The following is a 19,279-nucleotide window of genomic DNA, read 5'->3' on the forward strand; positions in this document are numbered from 1 at the left end:
TCGGAGCTCCTTCCAGGGCATGGTAGGTGGGTAAGGGGGTGCAGGAAGCTCGCCAGGGCCAGGCTGGAGCAGATGATTAGAGCCAGGGGTGGCAGGGCCCGGCAGGGAATGTGGCGGGCCTGGCTGAGAGCAGAGCTGAGCCAGGGACACCCTCAACTGGCCACTCTGTGGAGGGAGCTCTTGGGTGGCCTGCAGCCCTTCCTAGATCCCAGAAGAGAGACAGGCAGGGAACACAGTGTTAAGAAACATCTCTTTACTGTTAAAACAGTGCCCTGCCCACAGGACAGGAGTATGGGGCAGAGGGAGGGACAGGGCGACGGGCCGGGGACCACTCCAGGATCCCGCCTACTTCCATCCCCACACCATGACAGCGGTGTCACTTGGCACTCAGAAGTGGCTGCCTGCGCTGCTCCAGCAGCTCCTCCAGATGGTCAGCCCGCTTCACCACGGCCTGCAACACGTGGCCAAGGTGGTCAGGCTGGACCACCCCCACCCCCAAGCCATCAGCCGCCGCAGGACCCACCTCATGCTGTTTCCGAAGGCTGTTTATGGCCTCCTCCTTCTTTGCCAAGGCCAGCTTCACTCTGTGGGACATACGGTGGGGTTCTAGGGGAGCCTGCAGCTCCAAGTGTAGCAGGTGGCTGGTAGGGGCCTCTACCCCCACAGCAGGAGGAGTAGCAGCCCTGCCTACCCTGTCCCTGCCTGCTGACTGCAGACACTGGGCTGTCTGTAGGGGTTGGTGACAGAAGTTGTGAGCCCCACAGAACCAGCCTCCAAGTGAAGTAGTACCCAAAGCAGGGACCTTACAGGTGCCTTGGGAACCCCCACCCCACATCACCTCTCAAAGTGACTGTGGTAGGCACCAGGTGGGCAATGATCCAGGGAGGACTATGGGTCCCGTACATGTGCGAAGCCCTCCGTGCTAACCTCCGGGAGCCTCCACGCCCTCTGCACAGCACCCACTTCACCCAAGCTAGGGGTTGGGGAACTGCACCTCTGGGGACCCACACGGGCCTGCCTGGCCTGGCCTGGCCTCTGGGATGCCTGGCACTCAGATAGCTGGCTTCGTCCTGGGCCCTAGCACCAAGCACCATAGAAAGGACCCAACCTGGGGTCTCAAACATGGAGCCTGAGTAGCTGCTGTGGATGGCTCGCTGCGTGTCCGCTGGAGAAGGGCCCGCTACTCACCTTGCTCAGCCTGGCTCCTCCCCTCTGGAGCTGGCCCCCACCCTGCCATGCTCCAAGCGCTGTCGTTAGCTGGCACCTACCTCCTGTGCACGTCCTCCAGCTCTGCCTGCTTCTCCCGCCTGAGCTGCTCCAGCTCTAGCCGCTGGCATGCCTGTAGTTCGGCCAGCTCGACCCTGACCTTCAGGTTTCCCTCTTCGGAGGCTGCCAGCTGGTCCGTGAATTCCTGGTGGAGCACCTGAGCCAGGCTGCTTCTCTCGCTAGTCAGCTGCTCATTCATCTGGCCCAGCATAGACGGTAGTGTGAGCCCCAGTGGATGGAGTGGGGGCCCAGCCACCAGCTCCTGCCCCACTCACTGTCTTCACTTCGGCCAGGGCCTTGTCCTTCTGCCGCATCAGGGCCTGCAGACATGCGTTCTCCCCCTCGGCCTCCGCCAGCCGCCCCTTCAGCTCTGCGCATTGGTCCTGCAGCTTCTGCTCTGACTGCTCCAGCTCCAACAGCTCCACCTCGTACTTGTCTCGGATGTGCTTGATGCTGGCGGATGGAGGCGCAGGGTCAGGGGCAGCCCTGCATGGACAGGCACAGTGCCCAGTTGGCGCCTTGTGGGAAAAGGCCTCACCGGCTCTCGGTGGCCCTTTCACTCTCTTCCCTGGCCAGTGTCATGTCGGCCTCTAGTTGGCAGATGATCAGCTCGATGTCCTTGTCCCGTCCTCTCTGGATCTCTTCCCTCAGCTCCTGTTCCCGGTTCAGCAGCCATGCTTCCTGCAGGGGAGGTGTATGGGACTCCGTGGGGATGGCTAAGACGTTGGGAGGAAGCCCAGGGCTGGGCCAGGGATGGATTCACGGGGACAAAGGGGCCTCAGCCTGCTTCAGGCCCCATCAGTACTCAGGGAAGGGGCTGTGTCCTGTCACTGGGCCCAGTGTGGGACGGCATGGGCACAACTGGGACTGTTCTCAAGAGTGGCTGAGTGACAGCCACAACTGGGTGAGAGCATCAGTGGGGCAGCCTCTCAGATAGGGTGGGCACTGGGCATATGGAAACACCCCCTTGACCTGGGCCAGACTCAGTGACCCCTCGTGCATGGATGTAGGAGCAGGACTGGGCAGCTGCTCAGCCACCATGGACTTGGTTGCCAGGCCAACGGGCATGTATACGCCCCATAGATGGCCAAGTGCGATCTGCTGGTTTGAGAGCAGCTATCTGGATGGAGGAAGGGAGAGAAGCATTCTCTTCCAGTCACCAGAGACCTGCTGGTACTGCTGGGGTCCCACAGAGACCACTCAGGCGAAGAGCTGAGGCAGCACTTGGTATAGCTCAGAATGGACCACCAGCCTGAAGAGCCAGAACCCTACCCACCAAGAGGCCCAGAGGCAGAGCCCACACCGATGCCTGGGTGCTAGGTGCTGGGTACTGGCTGCTGGGTGGGAGGGAAGGGAGGGGAGGGGCCGGGACCTGCCTCCTCCTGCTCACCCCTACCTGCCTGTTGTGCCTACCTCCTTCTTGGCACAGCGGGTCTCCCACATCTGCCTCTCCACCTGCACCTGGTCTTTCAGGGCCTGCAGCTCCATCTGGGGGTGGGTGATGCTGTGAGAACAGCCTCCCAGGCAGCTACCCTCTGGGCTGGTCTGCAGGGAATGGGCTAAGCATCCTGTTCTATGAACCCAGGCTTGCCATCACTCCAGGAATGGCCCTGGTAGTGCCCCTGACACAATCTCCCCCGTCACCCCTAAGACAGGCCCCTGGGACTGGGCTAGCAGGGACAAGTGGGGACAGAACCATAGACCTGATGCCGGTGTTCTAGCTCCTCTCTCTTCTTCTCCAGCTCAGCCCTCAGGGCCCGGCCCCGGGCAGAGCTGCTCTCCTCCAGCTGCTGCCTCAGTTCCTCCAGCTCTGCCCGCTGCCTGCAGGCCAGCACAGGTCAGCACATGGGGCCACAGACCGTGGGGCAGAGGGTAGGGGGTAGGGGGTGGGCACCCCTCCCACAGCACCTGGCTGCCTGTTGGCCCAGCCGCTCCTTCTCCTCTGCCACTTCACTGTAGAGCCGCTGTCGCAGCTGCTGCAGGTCTCGCTGCTCCCGCTCCAGCTGCTGCTCGAAGCTGCAGAGGACAGAACAGCTGGCGATGCAGTAGGGACCAGGAGGCATCCGACCCCACACCCTGGGCGTCCCAACCTCACATTGCACATTCCCACCTCACACCGCATGCCCCAACCTCACCCTGGGCATCCTGGCCTCACTCTGTGAAGTCCACACACACCCCAGCTCTGCTATGACCTTGGCCCCTCAGTGTCCCCATAAAGTTGCCAGGATGGGGACACTCACCGCCGCTGGGCATGCTCATGCTCCTGCTGGACCAGTGCCTCTTTCTCCTGCTCCAGCTGCTCCCGCAGCGCCTCTGCCTGGCGCCCATAGCGCTGGGCTGCCTGCTTATCAGCCTGCAGCAGCTCAGCCGTATGCAGGCTCCGCAGACTCTTTACCTCCTGCTTGTGCTTGGCGATCAGCTTCTGGATCTCGGGCTCCAGGCCTAGGATGGGGGCACAGTGCTGCAGGGACCTGACCTCTGCCCACTATGCGGCAGGGGCCATGCCCCCACCACCAATGCTATAGAGGACCCCTAATTCTCACCCACTGTAATACCAGGGCTGCAGTCCAGCCAGGGGACCCCCACCAGGGGCTCCAGCTAATTCCTCTCCATGGGCAGCATTGGAACAGCCCCCTTGTCACTCTGGCCAGTGGGCTGTCCCCCCAGCAGTACCCAGGGTTCTGGGAGGAGGAAGTCCCTGGGGAGAGGGTGTTCCAGGGCAGGAGGGCCAGGCCCCATCAGCCCTTAGATCTGCTCTCTAAGTGGGAAGGTACCACATGACAGGTGGCAGAAAACCTGGGATCCCTACCCTGAGCTCCCACTTAGCTTACTCCCCTGGAAGCTGGGAACCCGGGTCCTGGGGAGAGAACCAGCTGAGGGAAGGTGAGGCCCACTCTCCTGGCCCTGGCCCTGGAGGCCCTGAAGCCACACCACCCGAGGTCTGTACCATCCTCTCCACCGCCATATACCTGAAACTAATGTCTTCACCCAAAGCCCCCCGGCTGCCTCCCGCCTGAGACTGGCCAGCATGGAGCAGCTGGCGGCTGCTCACCTCTGACCGTAATCTCCTTGATCCTGCGGGTCTTCTCTTTCATCCACTTCTCCCTGCCGACTTTCTCAGTGGCGCTCATTAGCTCCTTGAGTTTCTTAATTTCCTACCGGCAGGAAAGCAGCCAGTCGGCAGAGGAGCTGTAGGAAGCAGGTGATGCACACGACACCCAATCGGGCCACCTCCTAAGTTTTGGTGCAAGGACTCTCCAGGTGCAGGCACACACTGCATCCTCCTGCGATCCCATCACAAGCCCCGTGACTGACACTTTGAGGTCAGGGAAAGAGGCTCAGGGTACCTGGTCTGCTGTCAGCAGGCACCTTGGCCAGTAGTAGTGGGTTGTTGGGAACCTGGGGGACTCACCAGCTCGTGCTGCTCCTGTATCTGGGCCTCCCTCTCTTTGCATCTCTGGTCCCCCTGCTTCAACTTGGCCACCAAAGCCTCACACTTCTCCCCCAGGGTCTTCTTATCTTCAATCAGCTGCGATCAGGGAGGGAGGTGAGCCGTTGCGCAGAGGTGAGGCCCTGTCCTGACACCCTGTGTGACCCCCATCTCCCTTTGCCTGGGGGCCAGCACACAACTAGGGCTGGGCTACTACACCTCGCCTTCAGTCGCCCCCCACCTGCGGCTGGGAGGGTTGGTCATATGTGGATAAGGGGCTGTAGCTTCTACCAGCCCTCCACTCCCCCATCCTCCAAGGCCTAGCTGGTGCCAGCGAAACCCGGATGGGGACTGCTAGGGATGGTGGCCTTGACTATAAGCCCCCTCACCATAGCCACATCAGGATTTTTCCTGGGAAGGGGGTCATTCCATCATTCTCATCACCCAGCTCATGGAGAAGAGCCTGCCCACTGCCTGTCAAGGGGGGTCTCTGTGAAGCCCCCTGGATGGTAACCTCATTGAGGGCTCCAGGCAGAGCCTCGGTTGGAAAACACCTACAACTGCCACAGAAAGTGTCCTTAATGGCCACTAGAGGCCACTTGGTTCCTCTGGGCTCCTTCCTTTCCTCGCAGAGCGCACACCTAGCATTTTTCCCAGAACAGGACCTAGCACAGGTGTGGTTGAGTGCAGGGCAGGGTGGAAGCTTCCATGGCTCTCATCTGAGGAACACTGGCTGCCCACTGGCCCTACCAGACAGGAGCAGCCACCCAAGACACGACAGCCCCAGAAAGCATGGAAAAGGCTCAGAGTGTCAGTCCTGGGGACACTTCCTACAAATTGGTCCTATGAGTGACTGCTGTCTGGGTGTCCCGGCTGCCTGCCCACCATGCTGGCCCGGGAGGGGGGGGCATGGTTGTGGGACAGTACCCAACAGGGCTGGTGAGCTTTGGACCAGCCCTTTGAGTGGTGGCCACCTCGTCTCCACAGGGCAAGACACTGCCCACTTCTAGAGAGGGGAATAAAATGCCCATCCAGGAAGGCTGTGGGTCTAGAAGTCTCCCTGAGCTGAGGCTGAGCTGATCTGGAATTGGTCCTGTTCTCCTCCCTGACCCCAGGGGCCCTGACACCCCTGTCCTGGTACCCCACTTTCTGGGTGGCATTACCTGGTTGATAAAAGACAGGTGCCGCTGGATGGTGGCCTCGTAGTGCTCCCTCTGCTGACACAGCTGCTGACACAGCTCCTTCTCGGTTTCCTTGACCCGCCGGACAGTAAGGTCCTGTTGCTGTGCCTTAGGGGTGTGGGGAGGGGGACACAGAACACAAGGACTACTTAGGGTGGCACAGGGAGGCCACTCCAGGGGGTGACCTGGTATAGCAGCGGTGGTGAAGATGATGGCGGGGCAGGAAATGGGCGGTGATGGGAGGTGGGGAAGCCACGGTGTTACCAGCACCCTCTGTAGCAGCACCAGCGCCTGCTTCTTCTCCTCCAGCTCTAGCTTCAGCTGCATCATGCACGTGCTCACCTCTGACGTGGACTCCAGGCGCCCTGGCCCCTCCTCCAGCATGAGGCCCTGAGGATGAACGTGTCAGGCAGGGTCAGTCACCTGGGAAGACCTGCTGTCCCGTCTCTCCATGGGGACTCCTTCACACCTGGGGCGCAGAGGCTGGCCGGTCTTGACTCGACTTCTCCATCTCGTCCAGGAAGCTCATGATGCTCTGCAGCTTGGCCTCTGAGAGCAGTGTCCTATCCTCGGGGGGACCGGTGGACGTGCCGAACTTCCCAAATTTCTCCAGGTTGTCAGCTGTCAGGCAGCTGGCATCATCCTCCTGTGGGGGAGATGGCACAGCAGTGGGGGCTGTCAGGTAGCCAAGGACTCTGAGGGGGCCTTTCAGAAGCTCCTCTGGGATGCCCTGGGTAGAGCATGGGAGGGGAGAGGGCAGCTGGGCTGGGTTAGAAGCAAGGACCTCTCAGGCTGCTTGGACTCTCACTGGGCACCACTGGCAGAGATGGTGTCCACACTGCCCCAGGTCCTAAGCCTTAACAAGCCCCTGGATGACTGGGGGTTCAAGTCTCTGTCTGGTACTCATTAGGGTCTGAAGGAAAGCAGGAAGAAGCCCAGTGGACTTCCCCAGTCCCTGCAGGGGATGATGGCAGTGCCCGAAACTGGATTGAGAGAGGGGTGCGCATAGCCACCTTATTGGTCCAGGTGTATCTGTCCCTGTGATAGGCCCTGGGGCAGGGCAGTGGCTCTGGCTCCTCCTCCAGCAGCTTCAGTGTGCCCAGCAGTTCGTCCAGGGTCGCCTTGCACTTGGATCTGCTTCTACCGGGGCCCACCCTCGCCAGGGCTTCACCAGCCATGTCCTGGGAGCTGGCATCCTATAGCAAATGGGTGGGCAGAAGAACTAGTGAGGCCACAGAGGTCAACACACCCAAGAAGCATGGGAGTGAGGATGGGCATCCACTCAACCAGGTGGACTAGGCAAGCCCAGGCTCACCTCCAGGGGAACAAAACAGTGGCCAAGTGGGATGTGTTGGGGCCTAGCCTCTTTAGCCTAGTGGCCTTGCTGTCACCTAACCTCTGAGCTCCCAGCTTTCTCTGTGGACATCTGTCACAACCCAGCAGAACCCCAGAGCCATTCCTGTGGTAGAGCAGCGAGACCCACCTGGACAGTCTTTCCTGGCACAAGTGACCCCACAGCTGTGGAGGCTCAGGGACAGAACAGAAAGGGCTATGACCAAACCTGTGATTTGTCCTCTGGGAACTGCTGGGGCTCTGGGGAGGAGTTGGGGACAGGTTGGCAGGGGTCCTCTGGGCCTATGGCACGGAAGCTGGCCTCTGTGAAACAGAACAGTGTTGGCCCACCTGGGCATTGCCTTGTCTGGAGGAGCCTGTGGGAAGGGGCCAGGCACTGTCAGCTTCATGGAGCAGAGGGGACACTGTAGGGTCCCATGTGCCGCTCCGCAGAAAGTGGGGCAGGAAGGGAGGAGCAGGGCCTGGGGGTGCCACACAGCTGGGGCCCCTCCTCCACAGGGAAGGCGAGCCAACAATTGGGCAGCGGGGACCACAGCCTATTCTAGGGATGGGAGCTGGGAGGCAGAGGGAGGCAGGGGCGGGGTAGCCCCTGGACTCTCCCGGCTCACTGATGTTGTTGGCCTTGTGGGTCTGATGAACACTGCCTCCAGGCCTCAGGGGTGTCTCCTGGGCTGGCCGGGGCTTCCCTGTCTCCCGAGTCCCCTTCAGCAGCTCAGGTTTAGCATCACCTGACTTCTGGGTTCGCTTCTGCTGCAGCTCCTGTGGGGGAGACCTAAGCAGCCTCGCTCATGGGACAGTGTGGTCCCCTCCCCCTCCCAAGCCAAGATGCCCAAGGGCCAGTGTCTAGGGGACCCCTCAAGTGCAGTGGCCCTCAGGCACACAGTCCTGCCTCAGCACTGGGCTAACACAGGCTCAGGAGCCCCCAGCACCTGAATGGCAGTCTGTCGGGCCTGGCGTGCTTTCTCCTCCCGAGCCTTTCTCCTGGCTGCCTCCCTATGCTTGTGCAAGTCCAGCAGGTTCCCCTCTTCCAGCCGCTGCTGCTCCCCCTGCAGAAGCCACAGCTGTGGCAGGTTTGACTAGAAAGATGGGGTTGCCAGTTCAGGTATGGGTTTCCACAGCACCCTCACTGGCCCCCCAACTTGCCATTTCTCAGCCACACAGAGGATAAGCCTCTATCCTGGTGGTCAATGGCTCCTCTGGGTGAGAAGACACTTCAGCATCGTAGAGCAGGTGCCCCAAACCAGAAACCAGCTCAGACTTCTCTGCTAGGGTGGACCCAGCTGGCATTTTCTAATATCCAGGCCCAACTAAGCGAGTGACACAGGGCATGGAGAAGGCTGGGCCCATGATGGGGTATAGACCACAGGCCAGTGCAGTTTCAATCCACTGGCCCCAGAAACCCTGCTGTGTACAGCAGGAACCCCTGGGTTTTCACTTGCCCCCCAGGTGCAGCTCTCACACCTACACCGACCTCTTGTTTAGACGCAAGCAGGTGCTCCAGGCTGATGGCGCGGGCTTGGCGCTGCTGTGACTGGTGCCGGTACCAGCGCTGGATGGTGATGGCAGCCTGGTTCACCTGGTGGATAAACCTTCCCGGAGAGTGGATTCAGGTCCCATGAGGAGGTAAGTGGCTGAGTAATAGCCCTCCCTCCACCAGAACTCGGGAAGCCCAGCAGGGCAGAACATTTCGCCACTGCCGTTCTTCAAATAGCCAAAGGTCCTATCTACACATACTCCACAATTTCCCCAAACTGGAAACAACCCTGAGGTCCACCACCTGCCCATAGATGAACACTGTATGTATGGAGAGCAGCTGCTACTCATGGACAAAAAGCAAGAGCCTTGCCAGGCACAAAAAAAGATGCAGGCTGCATGTTCCAATCATAAAGCATTTTAGAAAAATAAAGCCACCAGGGAATAGATTGGTGTGGTTCTGGGTGGGCTGGGGAGACTCTGAAGGGAGGGAGTAAGGGGGCCTTGGGGGGACATTCTGCATCTTAGTATATCTATAGATATGACTGTGCATGTGTCAAAACTCACCCAATGAAACATCTGAAAAGACGTATTTTATTGTACGTAAATTATATTCAATAGAGCTGTTTAAACAGGAAACTTCAGCCCTAGCTCTTGGGACCACGTGTCAGTTTGCTCGGCAGAGGAGCAAACAAAGCATCCTGAATGTGAGTGGTCACCCGCCACAGGACATGTGTCCAAGGGACCCTCGTGCTCAGAGGTGCCCTCCACCAAGGGGCCTCACCGAGGGGCAGGCAGGTGAGGGTGCATGCAGTTCCTCTTCCCACCTGCATGTTCCAGGGCCTGGTCCCCAAGCTCTAAGGGGATAGCAGGCTGTGACCACCCTGCCAGGAGGAGGTTCTTCAAGTCACTATGTGCTTCCTGACCCAGGGTGACATCATAGACCTAGGGCCACAGCATGGGGTCCCACTATGCCCCACCCTCCACATGTTCCTAGAGCAGCCACATAGGTTGTTTTTGGTTTTTTAGTTTTATATCATCTTTCCATCTAATGCTGAACTAAGTTTCATTGAAGTATAATTTACATACTAGAACACTGTCCCTTTTGAGCATATGACTTAGTGATCACCAAGTGCAGCTTCTGCGGTGGCCGGGCCCCAGGTGCCGTGGCTCTGCACGGTCCCTACAAATCCACCTTGATGTTTTGGGTGAACAGACTCAGATGGCATGTGATCTTTCCAACCTCCATGCTTTAAACACTTATTAAATAAGCATTTCCACTGCTGGAGCCTCAGGCCTCCTCCCATCCCCAGCCCATGGTCACCTCTCAGCCTCCTCCTCCGTCACCTCCCTCCGTCTAAGCAGGCCCTCGGCAGTCCCTGAGTTATTCCGGGCCACGTGGTTGCTGTCAGCGCAGTTCTTCTGTGGGTTCCTGAAGCTGCTGCCCTCACCCCCATCAGTGGTGGCCTTGATGAGATTGCTGACGGGGCAGAGAAAGGCTGTGCCTGACCTGCCCCACTCCTGGCCCCCGGGACACTGGCCACGGGCATGGGAGTCTCCTTAGCCTTGGGCCTGGGAGGAAGTGCCACAGGACGCGAGGAGCCAGCAAGGACCTGTTTTCTTGTCCCACTTGCTCACCTGTTCCCACTGCGACCTGCTCCTCCAAGTGCCCATCTGGTGGTACACACAGCTCATACAAAAAGTTCTGACCCTGACCAGTTTGCTCAGTGGTAGGGCATCAGCCCAGTGTATGGAAGTCCCAAGTTCGATTCCCGGTCAAATCACATAGGAGAAGTGACCGTCTGCCTTTCCACCCCTTCCTTTCCCCCTTCTCTCTCTCTCTTCCCTTTCCACAGCCATGGTTCGATTGGTTTGAGCAAGCTGGCCCCGGGGTGCTGAGGATGGCTCCACGGCCTCGCCTCAGGTGCTAAAATAGCTCAGTAGAGCAGCAGTCCCAGATGGACATAGCATCACCCAGTAGGGGGCTTGCTGGGAGGATCCTGGTCAGGGCGCATGTGGGAGTCTGTTTCCCTGCCTCCCCAACTCTCACTTAATTAAAAAAAAAGAAAGCCCTGGCCGGTTGGCTCAGCGGTAGAGTGTCGGCCTGGCATGTGGGGGACCCGGGTTCGATTCCCAGCCAGGGCACACAGGAGAAGCGCCCATTTGCTTCTCCATCCCCCCCACCTCCTTCCTCTCTGTCTCTCTCTTCCCCTCCCGCAGCCGAGGCTCCATTGGAGCAAAGATGGCCCGGGCGCTGGGGATGGCTCCTTGGCCTCTGCCCCAGGCGCTAGAGTGGCTCTGGTCTAGGCAGAGCATCGCCCCCTGGTGGGCAGAGCGTGCTGGGTGGATCGCGGTCGGGCGCATGCGGGAGTCTGTCTGACTGTCTCTCCCCGTTTCCAGCTTCAGATAAATACAAAAAAAAAAGTTCGCAAAAGTCACTGCATCCCAGAGCCAGAGGTACATCAGGAAACCCTGTGGCCATCCCTGACAGAGAACATGGGGGTGATGTACTGGGGCTACTCTGCTCAGCTCAGCCAAGTTCTTCCAAGACCCACTTTGGCTGTGGATTTAGCTGGGGGGCCTGAGACACAGGGTAGCTGTGGCTTCCTCAGTGGGACCCCACCAGTGAGCCCGCCAGGCTCGTCTGTGCCCCCACCAGCATCCTGTGGAGCACCAGGGCTCACAACAGCCTGGGCCGCATCCTCATGTGCACTCACTCACACGCACGCACGCCAAGGCTGGGGTCAGGCCCTTACTTGAGCGAGGGCACAGCGTGGTTGGAACTCTTGGGGGACGCCGTGTCCACTGAGGCGTAGTGGTTGTGCACCATGGTGGTGACGCAGTTGCTCACAGCTGCCTTACTGCTCCTGCCGGAAGAGATGAGAGGCAGCCTCAGGCTCTGGGAGGCTGATGACAGGTCTTCGAGTCACACTATGGCAGCCCCCTGCACAGCCATAGCACCCAAAGGTGGGGCCTTCTGGGGACTGGGAGAACTCCAGCAGAGCATCCCGCCAAGTGGACCTGAGCTGTGGGCTGAAGAACAGAGACCCCTGACATTGGACAAGCCAACGGGAAAATGGTCACAGACTGCTGATGGAGAATGGACAGACTTCTGCATGCCAGTTAAATGCAGCAGATGGAAGATACACACTGGGAGGGATAAAAGCGGTTTAAGTGGAGGACAGGGAGATGCAGCAGGACAGAGCAGCCCAGAGATGCCCACAGTCCTCAGGGGATGAGAGACAAAGGGCTGGCGAAGTGAAGCACAGTGAGAGGGGCTCCTGGGTGCTGCAGGTACTGGTGGGTAAGGCAGCACATCTGCCCCCAGGGCCCACAGGGAGGAGCACCTGCTCTCCCAAAGGAGCCATTGCACCCATCCCTCTTCCCCAAGCCCCCTTCTCTCACTTCCCTCCCCACAGCAGCAGTGGGCTGGCTGTCCAGCTGCAGCAAAGACTCTCCCATTTGGCTAGCAGGAATCTAACCTGAGGCAGGAAACTGAGGATCCTTCCCTTGAGAGACTGAGCACCTCAGAGAAAAGCCCTAGACACTGAGAGGGGGGGAACCCCAATACACCAGCCTGGTCCCTACCTAATCACCCCAAAGTTAGGCCCCCAGGCAACTTTCAGGGCCTCCCTCTTCATCCTGACAGAGCCAGGATGCCAGCCATTGGAGGAGCAAGAGACCAGCAGACAAAAGGGATGTGACGGAACAAGCAGAGAGCAGGCATCCCAGGATCCACACATGGGCAGCTGTGCTGGCCTACAGCTGCTAACGGCAGCTCACTGGGTGAGGAGCTCGCCAGTTCTGTGGCGTGACGTTCTCACCATGCTGGTGTCAGCTGTGGGAAAACAGAGTTGGGGGCAAAGGACAGTGTGTGAGCTGTACAGGCAGCTCTAGCTGCGGCTGCTTGATGTCCTCAAATACACCTGTGTGACAGGTGACAAGACCACGGTGAAGGGACACATGGGAACAAGAGGAGTTCTGGAACTGAACTGGGGAGGGGAGGGCTGGGGGACATGGTTAGTACATCCCAGAGCTAATGAGAAAGAAAATCTGAGAAGATGCTGACCCGGCAGAATCAACCCAGGAGGCCCAATAACCAAGTCACAGAAAAAACAGAAGGAAATGAATAAAGTTGTCCAAGAAACAACAAGAGGACATTTCCCAGAAGCAAGTGACACTGAAAGGCTATCACAGCCTGGTGAGTGACAAAGGACCATGTCATAGGCCTGATGCTGAGATCTCTCAGCAGAGAAATGAGGACGAGCCAAATGCCTCCAGAGAGGACAGCACAAGACAGGACACGGGACCGGGGGACTGAGAGGCACTGGCCATCTCATCGGCTCCCACCGAAGTGGGCAATGGCTCCAATCGAGATCTCTGCACCAGCCAAACTCCAAGTGACGTGTGGGGCTGAGGCACTTTCAGACACACACATCCTAACAAATGCCCTCCCATGTGTCCTTTCCTGGGAATCCATGAAAGGACGTGTCTACCAGGAAAGAGAAAGCAGCAGCCACACAGAAAGGAGGAGGCAGAGGGCATCCCCTGGGTGAGCAGTGTGCAGACTGCATGGGGCAGCAGCTTGAACCAGACAGGAGAAGGGGGACCAAGGTGTTTCTCCAGAGGAAGGTGGACAGGCAGGGCCCCTGCTGGCCTGACTGCATGAGGCCAACTTTAGAATTCCATGGTCAAGTCTGGGAGAAGTGCCCAGTACACAGGCAAAGAGAAAGACAAAGAAGTTGCTTTAACTCCAGGAAAAACAAAAATGTGTCCCAAATGTCAAGGTTTCTTTTTTTTTTTTTTTTTTTTTTGACAGAGACAGAGAGAGTTAGAGAGAGGGACAGACAGATAGGAAGGGAGAGAGATGAGAAGCATCAATTCTTCATTGTGGCTCCTTAATTGTTGATTGATTGCGTTCTCATGTGCCTTGACTGGGGGGCTGCAGAGCAAGTGACCCTTTCCTCAAGCCAACAACCTTTGGGCTCAAGCCAGCGACCATGGAGTCATGTTTATGATCCCATACTCAACCCAGCAACCCCGTGCTCAAGCCGGATGAGCCTGCACTTGAGCTGGTGATCTTGAGGTTTTGAACCTGGGTCCTCTGCATCCCAGTCTGACACTCTATCCACTGCGCCACCAAGGTTTTTTGAGCACTGTCCTGAGAGGGTCAGGTCTCATTGCCTTTAAGCCTCCTGACTCTGTGGAGCACGCCACCCCTGTCCCCCTAGAATGAATGAGGATCAGGGGTCCCAGGAAGTTAAATAATCCGTCCAAAGTCACACATCAAACAAAACACAGAATCAGAATTTAGAGCTCGTGGACACAGACACTGGCTTGACCATCATGGCTCTGCCAAGACCTGGGGACACTCGTGTGCTGGGTCGGCTGGGGCTATGAGAGCAGCCCCCTTCTGTATAGTATGTCCAAGAAAATACTAGAATAGCTTGCAACTGAGTGCTTCTGGGAGCAGGGCTGGGGGGAGGGGAGTAATTTCGCCAGTTTTCATTTTAAGTCTGTGGTGCTACTGGACTTTTTAACTGTATACATGTATCACTCTGATAGAAATTAAATTCCAATTTAAGTTCTTGCATTGAAAGCCAGAATCCCTGTGCCGACACTAGTGAACAACTATGGAATGCCTCTCAAAGATGTCCTGCGATGGATGGCTCCAAGTGCTGGGAAGTCTTCACCTGGGCTCAGGCAAGAGTGTCTCCTGTCTCTCCAACCACCATCCCGACCGAGTTCAAGAGCGAGGAGGACCAGATTGCCTCGCAGCTCAGGGCAGCTGTCCTTCGCGAACCTGGTTTCTATTGAGACATCTCCCCAGGCTCCTGCCCATTCCCACAACTCCCGGCCACCAGACCCGTGGTCTGAAGCACAACTGCTGTACACTCTCCTGACCCTGCTCGGCCATCACTCAGCGTGTATTTTGTTCTGTGACATCATGGTGGACACAGCTGAGAAGTGACCGATGCAGCTGGATGATGACCGGCTCTCGGCAAACAAGGAGCAGGTGTGGCCTGAGGTAACTCCCTCCTCCCTCCCGAGACGTGCAGGCTGAGCCTCGAACTTGACGACCTCCAATGAGCCTTATAAAGTCACCTGTGGCCTGCTTGTGTCCTGTCTGGGCCTGACCTCTTCAGGAGTAAAGCCCCTCAGCAGCGTGCCCATTTGGGCTCTCCAGGCCACAGCAGAGCCCGTGTGTGCAAGACACCCCTTGCAGCCCCTTCTCAGGGCCCTCGGATAGAAAGCCAGTTGTTCAGTCACTCATTCATTCACTTACTCCAAAGAGCTCTGGTCTGACCACCAAGACAAAGTGTCTACCCGTAGGTGGGTGGGCCAGCCCAACATCCATGGAAAGGCGCACCTATTGTTGGCAGTGAAGTTGGGTGCCAGGGGAATGGTGCTCTCTCTCCTCCATGGGCCCACCAGTGCATCCAGGGTGCTGGGACTCTGGGTGTTGGGTAGCAAGGTGATAGCCCTGGGCTGGTCATCCTGTCAGTGAACACAGACCCCACCTAAGCCCATGATCCTGCCACACACTCCGCTGACACCAGGTCCCTTCCATGCCCCCACAGCCTCACCCACTCATGGGGTGACTGGATGGCACAGGGGGAGGGAAGTTCCTGCTCCTCCCAGTTGTGATGTTGTGGTCAAAGCTGGCACACACACACTACACCCCCGCCACAGGGGCAGAAGAACAAAGAAGGATCCAGAAATCACTCTGAATAGGACACTCAGACTCAGCCCCAGTTCTTACTAGGATATTCCATGTGGCTCCTTTTTGGCTGGAAGTTTTGCTCAGACTGGCTGGCTTCTTCTTCCAGCCAAGGCTGCCCTCAAAGAGCCTCAGGAAGTCAGGGGGCTCTGCCAGCCTGTGTCAGAGTGGACAAGAAGCAGGGACAGTCAGTCACTCAGCCCAGAAGGTCTATTCCAGGAATGCAGATGGGGATGGCTTATGACAGGACGTGAGGAGCCAAGCAGGTCACCAGCAGGGAATTCTGTTCTCCAGCCTGGAGTTCAAAATAACGTTTCTCGGTCCTGATCTGAAAACTGCCTGGAAGAGGTAAGGCCCCATCCCATGGCCACCTCCACACACCAGGAAAAGCACAGCAAGGACAGAGAGAGAGGAGTAGGCAGGGGATGTTGGCCTCAAGGTAGACTCTGCCACATGCAGATACAACAGATCAAAAGTCATCCTGCCTGCCAGCCCAGGACTGGCCCCGAGTGAAAGTCACATTAGGCCCTACTGTCCAGCCAGTGTCTCTACTGATAAGGCCAGACAAGAGCAGGTGGGGGTTACCTAAGGGGGTCAGAGATTACCTGAGAAGGTCAGGGGTCCCTGAGAAGGCTGAGAATTATAGGAGGGGGTCAGAGATTACCTGAGGGGACCAGAGGTTATCTGAGGATGTGTAGGGTTTCCTGAGAAAGCCAGGGATTACCTGAGGAGATCAGAGGTCACACAAGGAAGCCAGGGTTTACCTGAGGGGTCAGAGGTTAGCTAGCTAAGAAGGTCTGGGAATTACTTGAGAAAGCCAGGCATTACCTAAGGGGATCAGAGATTAGCTGAGGGGGCCGAAGGTTACCTGAGGGGGCCAGTCCATGCCTGCTTGGCTTGTGGCTGGTGGATCTGTGTGGTGCTATTAGATCTGCAAAGGTTGTTGTTGGCCCCGGAAGCTCCAGGCCCTGTGGCCTCCTGAAAAAAGGAAACCACCAATTATGTGGCGAAGGTTTTGGGCACTTGCTCCTTTACTCAGTGCTAGGCTATGCAGAACAGGCTTAGAGGAAGAAAGTGGGGCGAGAATAGGGGACAGCAGGAGCAGCTACAGGTCCTGAGCATGCCCTCTATCAGCCTCCCCTTCCTGGAAAGAAGTGAGAGCCCCTCAGCCCTGGCTGGCAGTGGGTCCGAGAGCAGGTATGTGAGGCTAGGGAGCCGGAGCGAAGGCTGTGGCCTTCACTGTTACTTACTAACCAATGAGCCTGCCCACCGGACTCCTCACAAGCCACCAGAAGCTTGCCCCCTTACCTAGTGGTCAGCCCATATTTTGAGGATTGAAATAAATCCAAACACTGGTGGAGCAGGAGGGAAAGAGAGCTTGGTCTAGGCTCTGCCTTGGGCTAGCTGACGTGCGCCCCCAACCCAAACCCACAGAGCCACCCTGATGGTAACTCCCCAGGAGATGAGAGGCCCTGAGACCTCTGATTGCCTGGCTCTAGCACTCACCTGTGCCTTCCTCCTTGACTTACTGCCCATGACCGCAGAGATGGAGCAGGCGATGGGCTTGGTGGCAGAGGTGCCATTGGGGCGCTGGGACACGGGTGGAGGGAACCCCATCAGACTCAGATCCAAACCTTCCAGGCTGCCCTCAGTAGGGCCCAGGGGACCACTAATGGCCTGGAAGCCTTTCATGGTGGACAAGTAGGCCCTGAACAGGCAAGGAGAGGGGTAGTGAGGCCCTCCAAAGAACCAGGTCCCACACACACTACCTCCAGCCCAGGGCACCTGACCTGCCTGCTGCCAAGTTCCCTGGGAAGGCTGCAGTCTCTTCCTAAAGATGAGGCTCGTGTCAGAGCAGGATTCTAAGCAATGAAGAGCAAAGACGAGGCCACCTGGGACAAGATGACCTCTCCCCTGGAGGGACCCTGCCTAATGGTGGTTTGAGCTACAGGCTGTTCTGGGCATGGACCGGCTCTCCACTTACCCTCCACCCCGCATAGGTACACCACCTGTCTGAGCCTATTGTCTTCATTTGTAAAGCAGATATTTAAAAAGGTGCCCTTTTATGAGGCTGCCTTGATGGTCAGACAAGAAGACTGGCAGCTGGCACATTCTAGGTGTAACATTTTAACCAGGACTTGGACTGATGAATGCTGCCCGAGCCAGGGTCCCAAAGTTATCTGGCCACGGAAACCCTCTACTTCCTCAGAACCCACTAACAGCCCACGAGCTTCTTGGATTTGGCATCTGCTCTCTCACTTCAGGTTGCCCTCCCTCCCCTCCTCAGAGGTCCTCCTCTGGACCCCTGAAGTGTGAGGGCCCCCAGCTCAGGCTGGGCCTCTCTTCCATCCACCAGCTCACCTAGGGGACAGCCTCTAGCCTCCTGCCTTCACACATGGGCTGATGGTTCCCACAGGCATTACACCCACCCCCACTATCCCCAACTCTCAACTTGGACAACTGCCCCCACCCCTGGTACCTCAGACCCCAGGAGACTGCAACAGATTCCTAACTTCCTCCTCCAGCTGCCCCCACCCAGTAGGCATTGTCTGTAACCGCCTCAGGCCCAAATCTCACCCTGACGTCTTTTCCCTCACCTCCACACCTGCTCCCTCTGCCACCCACCTGATGCCCTTTCCCTGCCAGTCCCTTCCCTATCCCATATCCTCAAACCCAGACAACTGCAGCAGTCCCTCCCCACACTGTGGCCAGAGCGCGCCTTTCTGCATGGGGTCTTAGATTACCCAGTAGTCCAGCTGAAAACCCTCTGATGGTCCCCAGGCACAGAGAAGAGTACAATTGCCCACCGTCCTCAGGTCCGACCCAGCTCTCTCGAGGCTCCCTCCCTCTGCTTCAGCCACACCAGTGCTCCGCTGTATGAGGGACCAGAGCCAGGCAGCCTCCAGAGCAAGCCTTTGCACCCGTGGCCCTCTGCCTGGAGCCCCTTCATTCAGGGAGCCCGCCAGTCCCCATCACTCTTCAATTTCTCACCCTGTTTTATTTTTCCTCACTTATGAACCTGGCTACGTAGCCACACAAGCTGGTCTGTGCATTATGACCCCCTGGGGGAGCAGAAGCCCCACGAAGGCAGGACCATGTGGCTCCGACATCTGGACTCGGCAGGCAGTCAGTGACCAAGTGAGCATCAGGAATGACCACAAAGGAATGGGCGCAGTCCTCCCTGCCCGCGAGGACTCGGGTGGGCCAGCGGACACCCACCCATCGTCCATCATCCACAGCCAGTGCTGTGGCCCCCGGCCCAGATCCAACCCAGAGGCTGTCCCTGCCACTCATCAGGTTCTGTCCTCAGTTACGCATTTCCGGTTGTGTGAAACCCAACACTCTCCAGGCCCAGGAACCGGCAACACCCGCGGGCCCAGGGCTGGCCCAGTCCCAGCCTCCCAGCAGCAGCCTGCGGGGCGCAGGACCGGTAAACACCCTCTCCGTGGAAACCTACAGGCCAGACCTCACCTGGCATACAAAAGTGTCCCTCACCTGAACCTCTGCCTGGGTCTCTCGGGATAGAGAGACTCAGAAGCCCCCCAACTTCTCACCCGGCAGCTTCCCATCTCCCTGGGGTCCGGCTCAAGGTGGTGGGACCGGACTCTGTTGACCAGACTCAACCTCGTCCCCCGAGAAGGCCGAAAGAGGTAACAGGGACGGGGACAGAAGCCCCTCCTCACCTGTGCAGGGGCCTCTTCACCTGAACATTCTCCCTCACCTGCGCGAGCTGGGCCTGCGGTACGGGGCCTGCCCGGGCCAGACCGCGAGAGGTGCGCGGGATCCGTCCAGCTGCGACGCGCAGGGCGCAGGTTCCGGCTGACGACCTCGCGTCCCACCCCCCGCCCCACGGCC

General features: G+C 58.2%; 1 protein-coding gene across 2 annotated transcripts; it reads right to left on the minus strand.

Moving 5' to 3' along the window:
* Positions 1–238: 238 nt before the first annotated feature.
* Positions 239–19,050, minus strand: CEP131 (centrosomal protein 131). Of its 2 annotated transcripts, XM_066381502.1 has the most exons (26): positions 18,920–19,050; positions 16,931–17,132; positions 16,293–16,402; positions 15,467–15,581; positions 15,074–15,201; positions 11,460–11,570; positions 10,028–10,183; positions 8,702–8,819; positions 8,160–8,306; positions 7,839–7,989; positions 7,439–7,533; positions 6,891–7,073; positions 6,347–6,523; positions 6,142–6,267; positions 5,860–5,985; positions 4,679–4,795; positions 4,319–4,421; positions 3,507–3,708; positions 3,175–3,282; positions 2,970–3,087; positions 2,680–2,754; positions 1,805–1,947; positions 1,542–1,719; positions 1,269–1,465; positions 524–584; positions 239–451 (listed from the first exon to the last, which is right to left on the minus strand). In XM_066381502.1, the coding sequence occupies exons 1-26, from the start codon at positions 18,991–18,993 to the stop codon at positions 377–379; spliced, it is 3,396 nt and encodes a 1,131-aa protein (XP_066237599.1). In that variant the 5' UTR covers positions 18,994–19,050; the 3' UTR covers positions 239–376. The 2 variants fall into 2 exon arrangements, with proteins under 2 accessions (XP_066237599.1, XP_066237600.1); XM_066381503.1 differs by lacking the exons at positions 15,074–15,201; positions 16,293–16,402; positions 16,931–17,132; positions 18,920–19,050 and having other exon boundaries at positions 15,467–15,489.
* Positions 19,051–19,279: the final 229 nt, after the last annotated feature.

The sequence above is a fragment of the Saccopteryx leptura genome, chromosome 4, assembly GCF_036850995.1.
Source record: "Saccopteryx leptura isolate mSacLep1 chromosome 4, mSacLep1_pri_phased_curated, whole genome shotgun sequence".
NCBI lineage: Eukaryota > Metazoa > Chordata > Mammalia > Chiroptera > Emballonuridae > Saccopteryx > Saccopteryx leptura.

Bases quoted from the DNA above. Each gene is read 5' to 3' on its own strand.
- CEP131 (XM_066381502.1), bottom strand. From the start codon at position 18,993: ATGGGAAGCTGCCGGGTGAGAAGTTGGGGGGCTTCTGAGTCTCTCTAT. The intron at 15,202-15,466 runs GTAAGAACTGGG...GTTCACTGACAG, and splicing joins GAGCCACATGGAATATCCTA to GATGACCAGCCCAGGGCTAT. The intron at 6,268-6,346 runs GTGTGAAGGAGT...GTTCATCCTCAG, and splicing joins GGCCAGCCTCTGCGCCCCAG to GGCCTCATGCTGGAGGAGGG.